Below are 20,529 nucleotides of genomic sequence, written 5' to 3'. Positions count from 1 at the left end.
GGTATCTCCCATGTGGGATCAGTTGAGAGGCAGAGCAGGGAGGCAGACATTAATAATCAATAGAGTACATGAGCCATTTGCAAATAACCAAGGCCTTCTGGTATCTATACATGTGATTATTTAATGTTACAAAGATCCTTTGTGTCTTTTATCTCCCTAGATCCCCACAACAATCCTGTGAGATTGGCAGCACAGATATTAGGGTCCTCCGAAGCATCCAGCATCCAGAGGCTGAGATGCCAATGGCTGTATCCAGTGGGGAGGAAAACTGGGGCTGAGAGTGGTTAGTAACTTGCTGTTGATCCCAGAGCTGCTAAATGTTCAAGAAAAGGTTAGAACTCAGTTCTCTCTGACTCCATGCTATGCTATGCTGATTTCAAAAGTCAAGATTTTTTTTTGGGTGGAGGTCAAAGGGTATAGGAAGTAAAGGACAAACATCATTTATAATTGGGTTGGGAAGATGATACTGGTTGGGGCTGTGAACCATACCTGGAACTTTATATTCTTCCTCATGTAAGATAGGATTTTGGAATGTAAGTGCCAGAGAGTGATATTATTAGAAAAACAACTTGAATCTATGTTTTTTTCTTCTTTTTGCCTTTTGACTTCCTTCACCCATTTCTTCCACCCTCCATGCCCTGCCTCTGACAACCACTAATCTGTTCTCTGTATTTATGAGCTTTTTTTTTTTTCAAAGATTCCACATGTAAGAGACATCATACAGTATTTCTCTTTCTCTGACTGACTTCATTTAGCATAATGCCCTCAAGGTCCATCCATGTTGTTGCAAATGACAAGATCTCATTCTTTTTTGTGGCTAAATAATATTCCATTTCTGTTTGTATTTCTGTGTATGTGTGTGTGTGTATGTGTGTTTCTTTATCCATTCATCCATCAGTGGACACTTAGGTTGTTTCCATATCTTGGCTATTGTAAATAATACTGCAGTGAACATGGGGGTGCATGTATCTTTTCGAGTTAGTGCTTTGTTTTCTTGGATAAATACCTAAAAGTGGAATTGCTGGATATATCGTAGTTCTATTTTTAATTTTTTGAGGAACCTCCATACTGTTTTCAATTGTAGTTGCACCAATTTACATTCCCACCAACAGTGCCCAAGAGTTCCCTTTTCTTCACATCCTTGCCAAAACTTATTTCTTTATTTTTATAATAACCATTCTAACAGGTGTGAGGTGATATCTCATTGTGGTTTTGATGTGCATTTTCCTGATGATCAAGGATGTTGAGCATCTTTTCTTATACTTGTTGGCCATCTGTATTTCTTCTTTGGAAAAATTTCCATTCAGATGTTCTGCCCATTTTTGAATTGGATTGTTTATTTTTTGCTGTTGAGTTTGAATTCTTTATATGTTTTGTGTACTAGCCACTTATCAGATTTATGATTCACAAATATTTTCTCCCATTCAATTGGTTGCCTTTTCATTTTGTTGATGGTTTCCATTGCTGTGCAGGAGCTTTTTAGTTTGATGTAGTCCCGCTTATTTATTTTTGCTTTTGCTTTGGTGTCAGATTAAAAAAATCATCACCAAGACCTATGTCAAAGAGCTTACTATCTCTCTTTTCTTCTAGGAGTTTTAGGAGTTCACGTCTTATATTCAAGTGTAATCCATTTTGCGTTAACTTTTGTATATGGTGTAAGATAGTGGTCAAGTTTCATTCTTTTTTTTTTTTTTCCCCAGGAAGATTAGCCCTGAGCTAACATCTGCCAATCTTCCTCTTTTTTCTGAGGAAGACTGGCCCTGAGCTAATATCCATGCCCATCTTCCTCTACTTTATACGTGGGACGCCTGCCACAGCATGACTTGCCACGCAGTGCTATGTCTGCACCCGGGATCCAAACAGCAGAACCCCGGGCAGCTGAAGTGGAATGTGTGCACCTAACCACTGCACCACCGGGCTGGCCCCAAGTTTCATTCTTTTGCATTTGGCTGTCCAGTTTTCCTAACACCATTTATTGAAGAGACTGTCCTTTCCCCGTTGTATGTTCTTGGCTCCTTTGTCATAAATTAATTGACGGTACATGCATGGATTTATTTCTGGGCTGTCTATTTTGTTCCACTGATATATGTGTCTGTTTTTATGCCATTAACATGCTGTTTTAATTACTATAGCTTTGTAATATAGTTTGAAATCAGGCAGTATGATGCCTCCAGCTTTGTTGTTCTTTCTCAAGATTGCTTTGCCTATTCGGGGTCTTTTGTGGTTCCATACAAATTTTAGGATTATTCTGCTTCTATGAAAAATCTCATTGGAATTTTGATAGGGATTGCATGGAATCTGGAGATTGTCTTGGGTAGTATGGACATTTTAACAATATTGATTCTTCCAATCCTTGAGCATGTAATCTCTTTCCATTTATTTGTGTCTTCAATTTCTTTCATTAATGTCTTGTGGTTTTCAATATACAAGTCTGTCATCTCCTTCGTTAGATTTATTCCTAGGCATTTTATTCTTTTTTGATGCAATTGTAAATGGGATTTTTTTTAAATTTCTCTTTCTGGTAGTTTGTCATTAGTGCATAGAAATGCAACAGACTTTTGTGTATTGATTTTCTAACCTGCGACTTTACTACATTTGTTTTTTGGTGGGGTCTTTAGGGTTTTTGCATATTATATCAAGTCATCTCCAAATGGTGGCAGTTTTACTTCTTCCTTTCCATTTTGGATGCCTTTATTTCTTTTTCTTCACTAATTGCTGACTAGGACTTCTAATACTATGTTCAATAAAAGTGGGGAGAGTGAGCGTCTTTGTCTTGTTCATGTTCTTAGAGGAGAGGCTTGCAGCTTTACACTGTTGAGTATGATGTTAGCTCTGGGCTTCTCATATATGGCCTTTATTATATTGAGGTACGTCCCCTCTGTACCCACTTTGTTGGGTGTTTTTTTCATAAATAGATGTTGAATTTTGTCATGCTTTTTCTGCGTCTATTGAGATGATCATATGATTTTTATCCTTCTTTTTTTTTTTTTTTTTTTGAGGAAGATTAGCCCTGAACTAACTACTGCCAGTCCTCCTCTTTTTGCTGAGGAAGCCTGGCCCTGAGCTAACATTGTGCCCATCTTCCTCTACTTTATATGTGGGATGCCTACCACAGCATGGCGTGCCAAGCAGTGCCATGTCCGCACCCAGGATTGGAACCAGTGAACCCTGGGCCGCCGAGAAGCAGAACATGTGAACTTAACCGCCGCGCCACTGGGCCGGCCCCTATCCTTCATTTTGTTAATGTTGTGTGTCATGTTGATTGATTTGCAAATGTTGAACCATCATTGCATCCTTGGAGTAAATCCTACTTGATCATGGTATATGATCCTTTTAATGTATTGTTGAATTCCATTTGCTAATATTTTGTGGAGGATTTTTGCATGTGTGTTCATCGGGGATATTGGCCTATAATTTTCTTTTCTTGTGGCATCCTTGTCTGGTTTTAGTCTCAGGGTAATGCTAGCTTCATAAAATGAATTTGGAAGAGTTCCCTCCTCTTATATTTTTTGTAAGAGTTTGAGAAGGATTGGTATTAATTCTTGGAACGTTTGGTAGAATTCACCAGTGAACTCTTCTAGTCCTGGACTTTTCTTTGTTGGGAGGTTTTTGATTACTGAGACAATCTCCTTACTAGTAATTGGTCTGCTCAGATTTTCTGTTTCATCCTGATTCAGTCTTGGTAGGTTGAATGTTTCTAGAAATTTGTCCGTTTCTCATAGGTTGACTAATTTGTTGGTGTATAATTGCTCATAGTAGTCTCTTATGATCCTTTGTATTTCTGTGGGATCGTTTATAACAATATATTGCTGTCTTCAAAGTTTCTTTCAAAGGAATCATTTTTGACAGAATTCACTTATGTATCTGACTATGTGTGTCATATTTTTTCCTACATTTTAGCCTAAAGCACCAAAGGGAAAAAGTGTGGGACGGGAAAAAAAAGTCATCCATCCATACAGTAGAAAAGCAGCTCAAATTACAAGAGAGGCTCACAAACAAGAGAAAAAGGAAAAGTAAGTATCTTTTCATTATTTGTATTATGCATTGGTGTAAAGCCCATTTATACATTTATCCTTCATCAATATTCCCTTCCTTTTATTTTAACAAGTATTTGTTAAGTGTGTTCTATGCACTGAAGGTAAAATGATGAACAAGGATTCAGCTCTTAATAGAGGTTACCTAAAACAGATACATAAATTTAGATAGGTTGTGATGAGTACAATGAAGAAAAACTAAAAAAGTTTATGGGATGGAGAGTAAGGGAGAGGTTCTGTTTTACATAGGATGGTTATGGAAGAATTCTCTGAAGAAGCTACATTTGAGCAGACTGCTAAAAGATGTGAGGGAGTGAGCTATGCAGATATATATTGGGCATATAGGTTAAAGTGCCTATTAGACATATAAAAGGAGGTATAGAATGGACAGTTGGATATGTGGGGTCTAGTGTTCAGTGAGTAGCTTAGGGATGTAGGCACAAACTTGGGAGCCATCAGCATCTAGGTGGGATTGCAAACCATGAGACTGGGTAAGATCACCTGATGATTAATTAAATAAGTGTAGATAGGAAAGAAAAGGAAGCTAAGAATTGAGTCCAGAGGCCCTCTCCCATTTAGAGGTTGGAAAAAGGAAGAGGACCCAACAAGTGAGAATGAGGAGGAGGAAAAAGTAGATTTCAAAGAGAAGGTAGTGGTCAGCCTATGTCATTTGCTGTTGATTAATACGAGGACTGAGAATTGGTTTAGTAATTTGATTTAATAATGTGAGTATCATTTAGTAATGTAGAAATCATAGGGGGGGTTTTATTGGAGTAATAAAAAGTGAATATAGCCGCAAGATTGCATTTTTGTATACTGTTTTAATTCCCTTGTTGGTCCTTTAACTATATATTTTTTATGAGTTATTTTTGTAGTAGTTGCTCTGGAAATTACAACTAACAACTGAAAACAATCTAGTTCTGATTAATGTCAATTTACTTTCAATATTATACAAAAAGTTTGCTCCACTGTAACTCCATTCCAACCTTCTCCTTTGTATGATTATTGTCATATAAATTGCATCTTTTTTTTTGATGAGGAATATTAGCCCTGAGCTAACATCCACTGCCAATCTCTTCCTCTTTTTTAATAAATAAATTAATTAATTTTTAATTAATTATTTTATTTTAATTTTGAGGAAAATTAGCCCTGAGCTAACATCTGCCACCAATCCTCTTTTTTGCTGAGGAAGACTGGCCCTGAGTTAACATCTGTGCCCATCTTCCTCTACTTAGTATGTGGGATGCCTCCCACAGCATGGCTTAACAAGTGGTGGGTAGGTCCGTACCTGGGATCTGAACCAGTGAACCCTGGGCCACTGAAGCAGAATATGTGAACTTAACCACTTCGCCACCAGGCTGACCCCCCAGTCTTCCTGTTTTTGCTGAGGAAGATTGGCGCTGAGCTAACATCCGTGCCCATCTTCCTCTACTTTATATGTGGGGTGCCTGCTGCAGCATGGCTTGATGAGTGGTGCATAGATCCGTCCCACATCTGAACCTGCGAACCCTGGGCCACCAGAGCGGAGTACGTGAACTTAACTCCTGGGCCACCAGGCAGGCCCCAAATTACATCTTTATTTATTACATCTTTATACATTATAAACCCATAAACACAGTTTCATAATTATTATTTTTATGTACTTGTTTTTTAAATTAGCAGAAGAAAAGTGTTACAAACAAAAATATATTTGTACTGTCTTTTATATTTACCTATGTAATTACCTTTTTACTGGTGACCCTTATTCCATCATGTGGATTCAGACTAGTGTGCTACATTTCATCCTGAAGGACTCCCTTTAATATTTCTTTTAGGGCAGGTCTGAAAGCGACAAATTCTCTCAGTTTTGTTTATTTGAGAATGTCTTAATTTCTCCTTCATTTTTGAAGGACCGTCTTGCTGGATATACAATTCTTGGTTCAGTCTTTTTGTGTTCAGCACTTTGAATATGTCATCCCTTAGCTGGCCTTCTGGCCTCTGAGGTTTCTCATAAGTCAACTGTTAATCTTATTGAGGATCCTTGGTGTGCTATGAGTCACTTTTCTCTTGGTGCTTTTAGGATATGCTCTTTGTCTTTCAGTAGTTTGACTAAAATATGTCTAGGAGTGGACTTTGTTTCTGTGTATGTGGCATTCTAGATTCCCAGGAATATGTTGGAGCTAGTTTTTCAAAGCCCTCTATGGACCTCCATTCCTGAGTTTTTCCTTTTGAATTTTTTGGTTTTGCTAGCCCCCAACTGGTAATATCCCTCAGGCAGCTGCTGTGTTAAAAAGTTGCAGGTGATTGTTTTCTAAAAACACCCTGGGGGTAGGGCCCACCGAGAGAGCCCTGAGTCAGATCAAATAGAGACAAACTAACTCCCAGAATGGAGCTTTTCAGTATGCTGCCTGTCTGGTCAAATGGTGACAGTTCTCTGGGGGTGGAGCTTTTGAGGAATTCCAAACATGATCTGTTCTAGTGGTTGCTAAGAGGATGGTTTCTATAACTACCATGAGTTGCTAGTCTGTTAGCTTTCAAGAGTAGTGCAGAGCTGGCGAGAGGGAAATGGGATTAGGGCAAATTAAAACATTGCAAAGCTTGCTACTTTTAGTGAGACTGAGCCATTTTTCTGGAGTGAATGCTCCTCGAATTGTTACAAGCCTTTGGTTAATTTCCATACTTCTGAAAAAGTTGATTTTGATAAGTTTTGTTAGTGTTCTCTTTGCTTTTATGGAGGAGTGGATTCATAGGTCCTTATTCTGCCATTCTGAAAGTTGGTCTGTATTCTTGATGTGAAGAATTTATAGGAGAATTTGAAATATGTGTATAATGTCTCTTCTTTTCCCCTCTTCCTGTCCCTTAGTTGTCCTTTTCTGATCAGCAGCCCACACTGTATAATTTGCCAGTTCTCCCCTCCATCTTTCACCTGGGGGAGTCCCCAAGAACTGCTGTAGTAACAAATAGAAAAATTCTTAAAATGAAGTTATGAAGACAATAAAAATCATCATTTTGACTATTTTAGGATAGCCTTACCATTTTAATAATGCTAAATAAATTTGCATACTAGCTGATAGAAACCATCACTTTCATTGTTATTTATTGATTCCTTGCCTAAAACCTAAAGCTATGTTTAGTAAAGGTTAACTGTTTCACAGTGATTTGGTTGGAAGTTTTCAAGAAGAGAATAGTCAAGTTCTATGATAGTGTAGTTAATTTTTTTTCTCTTTTTTTAAGGAAGGGTCTTTTTTTTTAAATAAATGGTATGATGATGACAGCAGTGTTGCTTTGAAACAAATTTTCAAACTTCAAATATTTATGTATCACTTTTGTGAATTTTGCTATGTTCTTTTTTGACATAACATACTACTTCTATGATTTTGCAACTTCTACTATCACCTATACTAGTATTTTACAAACTTTAGTGTATATCAGAGACACGTGTAGGGTGTGTTAAAACAGTTTTTTGGGCTCCACCCCTAGAATTTTCCATTCCGAAGGTCTAGGACAGGGCCAAGATTTTCCATTTCTAATAAGTTTCCATGTAATGTTGATGCTGTTGCTGCTGTTTCAAAGACTACACTATAAGAACCACTGACCCTTAGTATTATTTATTTAATATTCTTTTAAAATCTTTTCCCCTTAAATATAATTTTTTTAAAGGAGACATTTTATCTCTGTTAAAACCAAGTAAATCCTGTTGCATGTTTTCAAAAGATGATGACAAGGCATTCAGATTGTTGGAACAACTGTAAGATGACAGAAAAGGTACCAGGAGGACTTAACTTGAACTTCAGGTGCCTGTGGCTTTTTGGAATAAATAATAATGTAAATAATAAGTAAAGTAGTTATCAGATACTGCTTTAGTTATCTATTGCTGTGTAAGAAATTATACCACAACTTAACAGCTTGAAACAGTTTCTTGGTCATGAATCCCGTTGCCACTTAACTGGGTGCTTCTAGCTCAGGGTCTCTCATAAGGCTACAATCAAGATGTGGGCTGGGGCTGTGTTCATTTCAGAGCTTGATAGGGAGAGGTTCTGCTTCCAAGCTTACTCATGGCTATTGGCAGACCTCAAGTCATGGCTGGCTGTTGGCTGCAGACATCAGTTCCTTGCCACGTGAGCTCCTCCATAGGGTTACTCAAAACATGGCGGCTTGGTTCCCCCAGAACAAGGGCTCTCAGAGCCAGAGGGAGTGACCAAGTTGGAAGACAGTCTTTGTAACCTAATTTTGGAATGACATTCATCACTATTGCACTGTTTTTTGTTAGGAGCCAGTTACTAGGTCTAGCCGTACTCAAAGAGTTCAAGGACGTGAATATCAGAGGCAAGAATCAGTGGGGATCATCTTAGATACTACCACCTTTTTGTAGTATCTGCCTATCAAAGAATACTTGGTTTTCTCAGGAACAAAAGTAGCCAGGTAGTTTGGAATATCCACTTTCCATACTTTTCACCAGAACCCAGGATTCTTTGTACCACCTCCGAAGGTTTCTTATTAGGCAGAAAGAGAGGTTGGGGGAAGATCAGGGAGGGTGTCTGTTAGGGTGTAGTGCCTTTAACCAATGCTAGAGGATACAAAACTAGACCCGCTGAGTTGATCAGGTTGACTCTTAGTGATGGACTGTGTTACTTAAAGATACTTCAGGAGTCAGTGATAGCGTAGAGTAAGAGTTCGAACATGTTCTTCATCTTCAGCATTTGAAAGTTCTGATTCAGGACTATGAGAAATATTGCTTCTTTTCAAATTAAAAGAAACTATTATGGTTTGAAGACTAGCACATTTCAAGTGGTGCACAATTCAGAGGCAGCAACTGGCTATTCTCTATCATGATTTTAGCTTTATTTTGTGATTTCTCAGCATAGTGGTATTTTGTTGCTATGTACCTGTCATGTCTTGTCCTGTTGGGTATGTAGCCAAGAACTCTGGATACCAAATGAAAATGACTTTGTATGGAAAATTAATGAAGAGAAACTAAGCATAATGAGTAAGAATGTAGGAAACAACTACTTTTGATAATTAATCTCAAATCTCTCTACTTTTTTTCATCCCGACTGAGAACCACTCTAGTTCAATCCCCGTTGAGTTCATTCAGAATTATTGCAACTTGACCTCTAACTACATTCTTCCTTCTAGGCTTATTTGAAAGGAATGAATTCCTCTCAGAGCCATTCTTTACCTTGTAATGAAGTGTTCTGTATTTTTTTAAATCAGCTTTGAGGTGTAAATAACATACAATAAAATCAATGTATTTTAAGTGTGCAGATTTGGGATTTTGCCAATACATCGGTATAACCACCATGATCGGTATATATACTGCAATTTCAATCTCTCAAATGATTCACTTGTGCATCTTCCCAATCAATCCTCATTCTCCGCCCCTAGCCTCAGGCCACCCCTGGTTTGCGTTCTATTTTGATAGGTGAGATTTGTCTTTCCTAATGCTTTATATAAATGTAATCATACTATATATAATTTTTTGTGCCAGCTTTTCACTTAGCATAACGTTTGTGAAATTCATCCATGTTATTTCATATATTAGTTGCTTTTCTCCTTTATTACTGAATGGTATTCCATTGTATGGATATGCAATGCAGTTTTTTTATCCATTCAGCTGTTGCTGGTCATTTAGATTGTTTACAGTTTTTTGGCTTTTTTCGAGGTCTGCAAACTAAGGACCCAGCCACCTGTTTTTATCAAAAAGTTACATTGTAAAGCAGCTATACCCATTTCTTTCATATTGTCTGGCTGCTTTCAGGCTATAATGGCAGAAGTGAGTAGTTGTGACAGAGACTGACCACATGGCCCACAAAGCCTAGCATGTTACTGTCTGTCCATTTAAGAAAAAATTTGCCAACCTCTGCTGTTATGAATAAAGCTGCCATGAACATTTACACACAATGTTTGTATGGACATGTGTTTTCATTTTTCTTCCAGTTTCTAGAACTGGAATTGCTGGGTCATATGCTAGATATATGTTTAAGTATATAAGAAATTGAGTTTATAAGAAATTAAGATTTTAAAAATTGCTGATCATATGGTAGGTGTAATGTTTGAGTATGTAAGAAATTGCCTTATTCAAAGTGATAGTACCATTTTGTATTTTCACCACCAGTATATAAGAGTTACATTTGCTCCATATCCTCTCAAACATGTTGTAGTGTAGGTTTTTTAAAAAAATGTTAGCCAACCTAAGAGATGTATGGTGTATCTCAGTGTGGTTTCAGTTTGCACATCTTGATGACTGACGATGTTAGCTATCTTTTTGTGTGCTTATTGGTTATATGTATGTCTTTAATTTGATGAAAAATCTGTTAAAATCTTCTGCCCTTTTTGGTATTGAATTGTTTTTTTATTAAGTAGTAAGAACTGTTTACATATTCTGAATGCTAGTTATTTGTGTTGTGAATATCTACTCCCATTCTATGGCTAAAAAGTTTTTATTAGAAAGTCTTCATTTTATTTCTCCAGTTTTCTAGTTGTTTAAAGCAAGAGGGTAATTCTGGTCTGCTTTGTTAGGGCTGGGCCAGTGGATTTTTTGTTCATTGCTGTATCCCCAGTAGCCAGCATAAAGTGTAGCAAAAACTAGCTACCCAAAGATCTCTTCTGAAAGAATTAGTATTGAGGATATCAACAATAGGAGTCATATTTTACCTGGACTGTTTTCTGAGAATAAATGAGTTCTTTTTCTCTGGTATAGTTGTTTCCAAGTTTATGAAAAGTGAACGTTGTTTTGTTCTTGTGGAAGGTTAAGAGGTGACGGTAATGCGTTTTGGTCTTGGTGGCAGCACTCAGTCTTCTAGCAGGTATTCATTACTCTTTTATACACATGTATTCTGCATATTGCAAAACCGCCTGAATATTCATAACCCAATCAAGCTTTCACTGGTGTTTTCAAAACTGGTTTGTTGGGGCTGGCCCTGTGTCTGAGTGGTTAAGTTTGTATGCTCCGTTTCGGAGGCCCAGGGTTTCACTGGTTTGAATCCTGGGCATGGACATGACACCGCTCATCAGGTCATGTTGTGGTGGTGTCCCACACAGCACAACCGGAGGCACTCACAACTAGAGTATACAACTATGCACCAGAGGGCTTTAGGGAGAAGAAAAAAAAGAAAAAAAAAGATTGGCACCAGCTGTTAGTGCAGGTGCCAATCTTAAAAAAAAAGAAAAACTATTTGTTCTATAGGTGTCCTTTAGTCATTGAAGAGCTAAAAAAAAGTTTCTGACAACATTTTGTTCTAGTGATTTAAGAGAGAAGCATGGTGTTCAATGTTTCTCTGTTAACAAAATTAATTTCATGTGCATAAAAGAATATCCTTGAATGAAGGTTCTTTGGGCAACTTTTCTTCTTATTATTTTTGACAGATTTTTAAAACTTGCTTTGGAAATTTTCTAACACGTTATGCACCTTTTCCTCTAAGGCTGAAGAATGAAAAGGCGTTACGTCTCAACCTTGTCGGTAAGTAGATTTACTTATTTGAGATTCTGGGTACAGTACGGTGAAGTTTTGCGCTATACCTGTTTTTCTTTTGACTCTCCTAGTGAAATACTATTTTTATCTACATGAATTTTCTTTACCAGATTTGATTAAAACAAAACAAAATAAAATCAGTCATTAAACTCTTAGAGCAAATAGTGTTAATATCTAGCTCAGTTTTCCAGAAACTGTGTAGTTTATATTTATCTACCTACCTACCCGTCTACCTCTATCTGTCTATCACCTATCTGTCTACTCTGTCTACTTACCTACCTATATCTGAAGTTTAATTCTAGCTCCCTAACAATTAGAATTATGAAGGATTATGGTCTAAGTATTTTGGAAACGGCAATTCGTATTTAATGATGTGGATACATACATCCTCAGTCTGTATCTCAGTGTCACAATCTTTTTTTGGGAGGTGTCAAATTACTGTTAGCAAAAGTTTTATTGATAAGCCGGAGATTTCAAAATAGTGACTATTAGACTTTATTACTAAAATTAAAGGTATTTGAGCCCTGATCTTTAATGCTTCATCAGGTAATAGAATAATATTTCTAAATGGGTTATCAATATCTCGAGTAGGGCCATTTTTTGATCCGTAATATTGAGAAATCTAACTGAAAGTGACTTTGATGGTCAGATTATTCATGTCTTAGCTCTTTGGTAATAAATCTCGGTCACTCTTTGCACGGTATCTGGCAGATCTTGTCTGCTTAATGTATTTATTAATTTTGAGGCCCTGGGCAGGTTGCTTAACCTTTCTCATCTGTACATGGGGATAATAACAGTACTAATCCTCAGGATTGTAAAGCTCTTGACATCATGCCTGCTGCTTATTAAATGTTCAGCAAATACCATTTTCATCATTAATCTAATTAAATTTTCATTTTATTTTAGACAAGTTTTATCTCTTGCTTTTTAACTACTTAGAACTTCATGTTGTGTTAAAGTGTTCTTTTTAAAAAAAAAAATTTTGCCTTCTTATTGGGTAAGAAAATACATACAGAAAAGCATTTCTTTCACCCCTGTCTCTTTCCCAAGTTAAAATGTGACAATTTAGTTTCTGACAGACTGGTTTAATTAGCTTTGACCCCACACAAGGTTTTATATTTAACATTGAAATAAATTTTGATACTGTTAAACACATTGATGTTGAAAATTATAATGAATACCTCTTGCTTAAATGATGACTTGTGGTGTTAAACTATCTTGGTACTTGTTGTTACAGGTGAAAAACTGCAGTGGTTTCAAAATCATCTTGATCCCAAAAAAGTGGGATATTCAAAGAAAGATGCTTGTGAATTAATCGAAAGGTAAACACTGGGCATGTTAGGAACAAAGGGTCAGAAAAAGGAATTCTCCAGTCTGATTCTTCAAGAGACAGAGTTCTGTTCTGGATTTGTAGAAGAGCAAATGGGCTTTGTTATCAAAAAGGCTTTGGATTCCTATCGTAGCCTGGCCGCTGTAGTAGGTTTGTAACCTTTCTGGGCCTCAGAGTCGTACTTAAGCCAGTTTCTGGTGATCAGGAAAGGTTTCCTGGAGAGATATCCTCAAACTGATGCCTGAAGGATAGGGGTTAGCAGATTGAGGTAGAGTGGTTGGAAGAGCCTCTAGGCAGACAGAACAATATCTAAAAGGCCCAGAGGTGAGAGTGACACGTTTAGTGATGTGCCAGACATTTAATATGACCAAAAGAACAGGGAGGGAATTGTGACAGGTACGATAGGTGACAACCAGCTCATGAAAGACCTCAGGTATCACCGTAAGAGTTTGGACTTCATCAGAGGACATTGGGAACCACAGGAGGCCTTTACAGCAGGCGCTCGAGATGAGCACAGCTAAACGTTGGAAAGGTGACAGAGTGAGAATGAGGATAATGGCCTGAGGGGGCATGGCTTTGGCCAGGAGACTGTTGAGAGGCTGGTGAAGCACTCTAGGCAAGAGATGACGGTGACCTCTGCTTGGTTAGTAGCCGTGTGGTGAAGAAAATGAAGGATTACAGAGTTGTTAAGAAGGTAGAAGTTTCAATCTTTAGTGAAAGCTTAGATGTGGCATAAAAGGGTCAGAGAGGAGTCAAGGAGGACACCTGCATTCCTCTCTTGGGCAACTAGATGAATGATTGTACTGTTTCCTGAGACAGGGGAGCCAAAGAGATGGAGCAGGTTTGCTGGGGGTTGGATGGGGGCAGGCGTGAAGACAAGTTCAGTGTTGATGTGTTAAGCCTCTGCAGGACATCCAAACGGAGACATCCAGGGGATGGTGGAATGTGAGGACCTGGAGTTGAACAGATACTTTAATAGCAGGCAGTGATTTGGTCCCTGAAATTTTGGACAAGGGTGAATTATCCAGGGAAAGTCTGAGGTCTGAGGACTTGAGGAGCTTAGAGGAATGTAAGAATTTAAAGGACAAGCAAAGGCTGGGGATTATGTTTAAAATGAAGTACTAGAAGCCAAACATATAGACTTTGTTACTCCACTCATTGTCTTATTTTTCAGGTATTTAAATCGATTCAGCAGTGAGCTGGAGCAGATAGAATTACATAACAGCATCAAAGACAGGCAGGGGAGGCGGCACTGTTCCCGGGAGACAGTCATCAAGCAGACGATGGAGCGGGAGCGACAGCAGTATGAGGGATATGGCCTCGGTGTGTTCACTGTGATTTTCCTTTTTTCCTTCTAAAATACATAGCGATATCAGATTTGTAATTCATTTCAGTCGTTTAATTTTATTTATTCTATTCAGTTTAGTGTGATATTCTGTCTTTGATTTCTTTTGTGAGTGTATGAAATAATTTTTTAATTCATTCTCTTTTCCCCCTGCATTCCCGAACTTATCAATTGTGAGAGTGACATCATATCTTTCTGCTGTGACGCTAAAGTTATTCTCTCCCTCTGGCACATACCTGATTTGCTTTGTTATAGAGTTATTACCTGCCCATCTCCAACTAGGTGCTGTGTCCTCATCTTTGTAATTCTTGTAGTACCTACTTGTTGCAGTCATTCTTGAGAAACTATAAAAATTCAATACTCATTCTTAGATTTGTGGCATTTCTTACCATTCCTAAAGACAAGTATGTTATTAGTTTACCCACACCATCTGAAGAAAAGCACTTAGTAGGAGCAGGTACTTAAGGCTTGCAAAGCCCACAAACAGGTGACAACCCAAAAGCTACATATGGCCTACATGTAGTATTTGATTGGCTTATTAATTGTCATTATAAAAAATATCATTTCACATGAAAAATGTAGATTTCTGGCTTCTCTTAAAAAATCAGATGGTCTGGCAACATAATCTGCTAGAGTGGAGTAGCAGCTGTCCTGTTTGGACTTGCCCATATATTCTCAAGCTTGCCATAGTCCTGAACATTCCTTCATTCACATTCCCTGCCTGCTCCCTGTAGGCATTTCTATGATGTGGATTTGTTTGGAAAGTATAATAAATGAAATATTTAATAACAAAATTAAATTTTTAAATTTTAATAATAACAGTAAAGTATAAGACTCTAAAGGAAATAGCCTGTGGGTAACTGTTGTGTCGGTCTCAGCCTGTTGATGGTGATGCTGTCTGCTAGAAACGCCTGAGGCACTTGTCCAAGTCTGTACTACTTGTGGCGAGCCCCCACAGCCATTTCCTCAGTGGGAGCCACTGTTGTGGCTGGACCGGTCCTTGTCATTCTCTTTGTTTTTACAGGACACACCTCGGTAACGACCAACAGGGAACTTTGGAAAAAGCAAGATTTATTACTCATAAGTCCTGGAGGGTACACAGCACACCAGAGGGCCACACAGCGAGGTCTTGGGTAGAGAAAGAGGGAGGGAGCACATACTGGGGGTCTGCCTTTATTACGGTCTAAGGATAGTGTGCCTAGGGTTTCGGGGGTTCACTCTTTATTGGCAAATTTAAAACATGAGAGTAGGAATTAGGGCTTGAGAAGGGAAGAGGGTCACTCAGGTGGTCAGTTATCTAGGTTACCTAGGGCTTTCTAAAAGGGGAACTTTAGGAGTGGGGGTGGCCTCATTCCTTACCTAGTCGTTTTCCTAGTAGCTATGTGATACAGCTGGAAATATGTTTATTTGAGATGGACGTCTTAAATGGATGTCTCAGCAATCAGAAGTTCAGAGTCAGGCACTTATATTACAATCAAAAAGCTTAATGTCAGGCACTTACACTATAGTAACCCTAGAAACCCTGAAGTAGATGGCAGTTCCTTTTCATCATTCCTAAGAAGTGAGTTTCTTAACTGAGAAAACAGAGGATAGCTTTAGACCTAGATAAATCTGGGCTTAAACCCTTAGAGTTTACTGTATAACAGGGTAAGTTACTTAACCCCCCAAGGCCTTGTTTTCATTAGCTTAAAAATTGAGATAAATAGGGGCTGGCCTGGTGGCATAGTGGTTAAATTCCCACACTCTGCTTCGGTGGCTCGGGGTTCACAGGTTCAGATCCTGGGTGTAGACCTGCACACTGCTCATCAAGCCATGCTGTGGTGATGTCCCACATACAAAATAGAGGAAGATTGGCACAGATGTTAGCTCAGCAGCAATCTTCCTCAGCAAAAAGAGGAAGCTTGGCAACAGACGTTAGCCCAGAGCCAATCTTCCTCACCAAAAAAAAATAAATAAATAAAAATTGAGATATATAGCATATACCTCCTTCCCCCCAGGTCGTTTAAAAGTTAAATGAGATTTAATTTATCAAAGTGCCTGACATAGCACCTAATGCAGGAGGTTGAGGGAGTGATTCAGTCAGTCCCACATCCTTTTCACCTAAGTAGTTACCTTCTAAGAGTGTAAAATTTGTCTGTACTAGTCTCTCTTTTCTCATTTTCCATTTTTTTAGGAACCCACTTTAATTAGGCTTTTGTCCCCACCACTCAACTAGAAGTACTCATCCTTGATGACCTTAAGTTGCTGAGACAAGTAGTTGCTATAATGGGCATTGATCACTTCATTTTCTTGTCACATTTTTTATTTGGTATAGAAGACCCCGACCTGTCCTACTTTTCTTCCTAGTTCACTGCCTATGACTTTTCAGTTTCCTAAGTTGAATCTTCCTTGTCTTCACAAACTAAATGTTGGCCCAGATCCCTCGCCTTGAGCCTCTTCTCTTTTCTTTTTACACCAATTCCTAAGTTGATTTCATTCAGTCCCTGTGGTTTTAAATACCATTTAAAGGCTGATAACTTCCAAATTTATATTGTCAACACTGACTTGTCTCTAGACCTCCACACTTGCATTGCCAAACTTGGGTTTCTCAAAATCTCTATTTGACTGTCTTATAGGCATCTCAAACTTGACATGTCCCAAAGCAAAGTCCAGCCTGCCTCCTAAAACTTGCTCCTCCTGCAAGATCTGTATTTCAGTCAGTGGCATCACCACTTGCCCAGTTGCTCAGGTCAGAAACCCTGCAGTCGCTTTCGCATTCCACATCCAACTCATCAGCAAAATATGTTTAGGATCTGATGACTTTGACTGCTACTACCACCGTCTCCTTAATTCCAGCCACTGTCATCTCACCTGTACCATTGTAACAGCCTCCAGTTGATCTCCATACTTCTGCTCTTTCCTCCTAAGGTCTATTCCACATGTAGCTGCCACATTAACTAACAGTAATTAACAGAGCACATCCAAGGTAAAACATTTATTGGTGATAGAGCCAGTACTAAAACTCAAATCTGGTGTTCTGCCAACTCTGCCACAGTGCTCCTTCCGCAGTCAGGGAATGTGGTGAAAGAAGGTTTGTGATCTCTAACAAGTTCAGAAGTGTGTAGAAATGTAGGCACATTGTTTGTCACCAAAATTCTATTTAGATAAGGTTCAGAAAAGACTAGATATTAACACCTCCTCCTCCTTGCCACATGGTGGTATAACTATTTCTGACCCATTTGATTAGGATTTCTTTTAAAAAAAAAACTTGTGCTTAATTTACACCCTTTAATCACCTGGCCAAACATTCTCTTATGTTCTGAAACTGTTGTAAAACAATGATGTCAAACATTTTTATTTTCTCTTTTTTATTAATTGATACTGGGTTTTAATTAATATTTTATTGCGTTGCCAGAATTTTTGCCACAGTGTTCCCATTTTTGTTACACATGCCTCTGTGTTCCTGCAATAAGTATGACTATGCATATTGAATTTTGATAAACTTTCTGATCATGGTAAGGAACTGTCGTATACCTAGTTTTTATTAAAAATGGGCCTAAAGTTTTTTAGCTTTTTTAAGCATCTATTGATTATAGTTTGTCTTTACATTTTTTTCACATTTTAAATAGTGTGATTTTTTAATACTAAATAATGTTTGCGTTCCTCAGATGAACTCTCCTTTGCCAAAGTGAAGTATATTCTTGAAAAAAGTGTACTTTTCACCAAGAAAATATGTAAAACAACCTAGCATGTTGTTTTAAGGGAATTGATAGTTAGAATTTGCCAGGTATCTTTTATGGTTTAAAAGGACAGGGTTTATTTTGTTAATAGGTTTGTTTTATTTTACAGATTCTGTGCTAGAATTTATTATTTAATAGCGTTCTTAAATCACCTTCTTTTGAACTGAAAAATGAAGAGCAAGCTAAGTTGAAAGTTAGCAGAATATGTATCTCTCTATTTTTTTTTTTTTGAGGAAGATTAGCCCTGAGCTAACATCTGCTGCCAATCCTCCTCTTTTTGCTGAGGAAGACTGGCCTTGAGTTAACATCTGTGCCCATCTTCCTCTTCTTTATATGTGGGACGCCTGCCACAGCATGGCTTGATAAGCAGTGAATAGGTCCGCACCCAGGATCTGAACTAGTGAAGCCTGGGCCACCTAAGCAGAACATGCAACCTTAACCACTGCACCACTGGGCCGGCCCCCTAAATCACCTTAAACTAAGCGCTTTATACTTGCAAAACTTAACTTTTCATACAGCATTATAACAATGCTTTGAAATTTTGTCTTGCTTTGAATGTTCTTGCTGTCTGTCAATTATTATTTGTTGTATCTGAGATAATAAAAGAGGAACTATGAAATGTTGTAATTTAGAAAACATTGCCTAAAAGATATAAATTATTTTCTTTCCCAGAGATTCCAGACATTGTAGATATGGGTAATCTGAAAACTTTTAGGTGAGTCTGTCCTTTTTATTGTTCTTTGAAGCTGTGTGTGAAATACAGGAGACATAAACTTTCTTCCTTTTGAGTCTAGATATTAGAGCCAAAACCAAATTAGGGGTTTCTTTTGGACTTTTCTCTTTCATCAGTGGAGGAATTTTCCCAAGTTGTGTTTATTTGAACATCTTATATACACTGAAATGATAGTGATATGGTGCTTTTATTTGTTTTTCAGAGTATTTTAAAATACTTTAATGTAGTACTTAAAAGAACTTGATCTCACTGTTTCTCCCTGGTCTTATTTATTTATTTTTTTATAAATATATATATATATTTTTTAAAGATTTTATTTTTCCTTTTTCTCCCCAAAGCCCCCCGGTGCATAGTTGTATATTCTTCGTTGTGGGTCCTTCTAGTTGTGGCATGTGGGATGCTGCCTCAGAGTGGTATGATGAGCGGTGCCATGTCCGTGCCCAGGATTCGAACCAACGAAACACTGGGCCGCCTGCAGCAGAGTGCATGAACTTAACCACTCGGCCACGGGGCCAGCCCCCCCAGGTCTTATTTTTTATAAAGGTAAAATAACGGCAGCAGACTTGATGGTTCAGAGTCCCATCCCCAGGCTGTTCGCAGCACCCTTTTCTGGAGAAGATGCTTAATGGGAAGTGATACCAGGGAAAGGGCTAAGTCATCAAGAGCCAGTTGGTCCAGTGATCTCTCTACTGTACACTTTTGTGACCAGAGAGACTGCTGGGTAGGATTTCAATTTTTTAGTTTTCAAACATGGATTATCTTTTTTTTTTTTTTTTTTTTTTTTTCTTTGCTTTTTCTCCCCAAATCCCCCCAGTACATAGTTGTATATTTTTTAGTTGTGGGTCCTTCTAGTTGTGGCATGTAGGACACCGTTGCAGCATGGTATGATGAGCGGTGCCATGTCTGCGCCCAGGATCCAAACTGGCAAAACCCTGGGACGCTGAAGCAGAGCATGTGAACTTAACCACTCAGCCACGGGGCTGGCCCAAACATGGGTTATCTTTAAAAAATGGTTTTTATTAATCATTTTAGTCTTAATTAGACTATGTTGATGGGTCTGAAATTTTATGTTAATTGAAATTAGATAAATTTAACTCCATTCATATTCTTTGAAACCTTTAAGCTTATTTTGTGCTTATACTTAGGAATTCATAGAAAAATATTTAATATTTAATCATAAAGGATTAGCTCTAATAGAATTCATTAATCATATATAAGATTTAGTTCATTTTGTGGCTCATGTACATGTATTTATAATGTAATTACATGGAATATAATATTCTTTTTATACCTTAATTTTTTTTTGCCTGTAATATTAATTAATCAGGTACATAAGCGTGCTCCTTATTTCTAAAACAATGTTTGTTCTGCCTGCCCCCAAAAAAGCCAGAAATGAGTGAAGAAATTAGCAGAAACTGTTAGTGTTGCTGGTTAGAGTTCTATCTTCAAACCAGTCTTCACACTGCTTCTAAAGTAAATGAACATAGGATTGTCACAGAAAAGGCTGAGGTTGAAAAAGTAAGTTTTCTATTATAAGCCTAAAAATTGTTTGATTACTGAAACTTAACTGTGGCTTCCACTGTGTGTGGAAAGAAAAGCTTATTCTGACTATGCATTTTTCAGATTTGCCAGGTCTGATTTAGTTCCTGCTTCTGAGATTCTTGATACCATATGGCCTGATAGAGAAGGTTCAGGTTAGGGAGAATGAAAGATTGCAACAGAGTCGCCTTCTGACTTCTGCCTAGTATTCCCTATATTGCTTGGGAAGTTTTGAATATGTCGGATTCTCTCTGTAGTTACTGCTGTTGTACCTTAGTGAGAAAATGCAGTAAGTATGGGAAAAGCAAGCCTCGGTTCTTGGGATTTTTTTTTTCTGATGCATTTATATTGTTTCTTTCTAGTGCATATGAATCTGCTA

General features: G+C 37.9%; 1 protein-coding gene across 8 annotated transcripts in view; it reads left to right on the top strand.

Annotated features, from left to right (window-relative positions):
- The window catches only part of TMA16 (translation machinery associated 16 homolog), a 58,876-nt gene that overhangs the window by 11,490 nt on the left and 26,857 nt on the right, over nt 1-20,529 (top strand). For 4 of the 8 annotated variants that reach the window (XR_011536964.1, XR_548435.2, XM_070608459.1 and 1 more), the window contains exons 2-6: nt 3,901-4,013; nt 11,435-11,472; nt 12,722-12,806; nt 13,989-14,137; nt 18,551-18,593. Coding sequence is in view for 4 of the 8 variants with exons in the window: in XM_070608459.1 (XP_070464560.1) it covers nt 3,901-4,013; nt 11,435-11,472; nt 12,722-12,806; nt 13,989-14,137; nt 18,551-18,593 (428 nt within the window). In the remaining 4 variants the exon portion in view is untranslated. Of the gene's footprint in view, nt 1-3,900; nt 4,014-11,434; nt 11,473-12,721; nt 12,807-13,988; nt 14,138-16,774; nt 16,888-18,550; nt 18,594-20,529 lie in introns of all 8 variants that reach the window. The other 4 variants (XR_011536966.1, XR_011536965.1, XM_070608467.1 and 1 more) reach the window with 2 other exon arrangements.

This window comes from Equus przewalskii, chromosome 2 (genome assembly GCF_037783145.1).
Source record: "Equus przewalskii isolate Varuska chromosome 2, EquPr2, whole genome shotgun sequence".
Taxonomy (NCBI): Eukaryota; Metazoa; Chordata; class Mammalia; order Perissodactyla; family Equidae; genus Equus; species Equus przewalskii.
The sequence above is the reverse complement of the archived record's forward strand: the minus strand, read 5'-3'. Positions and strand labels throughout refer to the sequence as shown.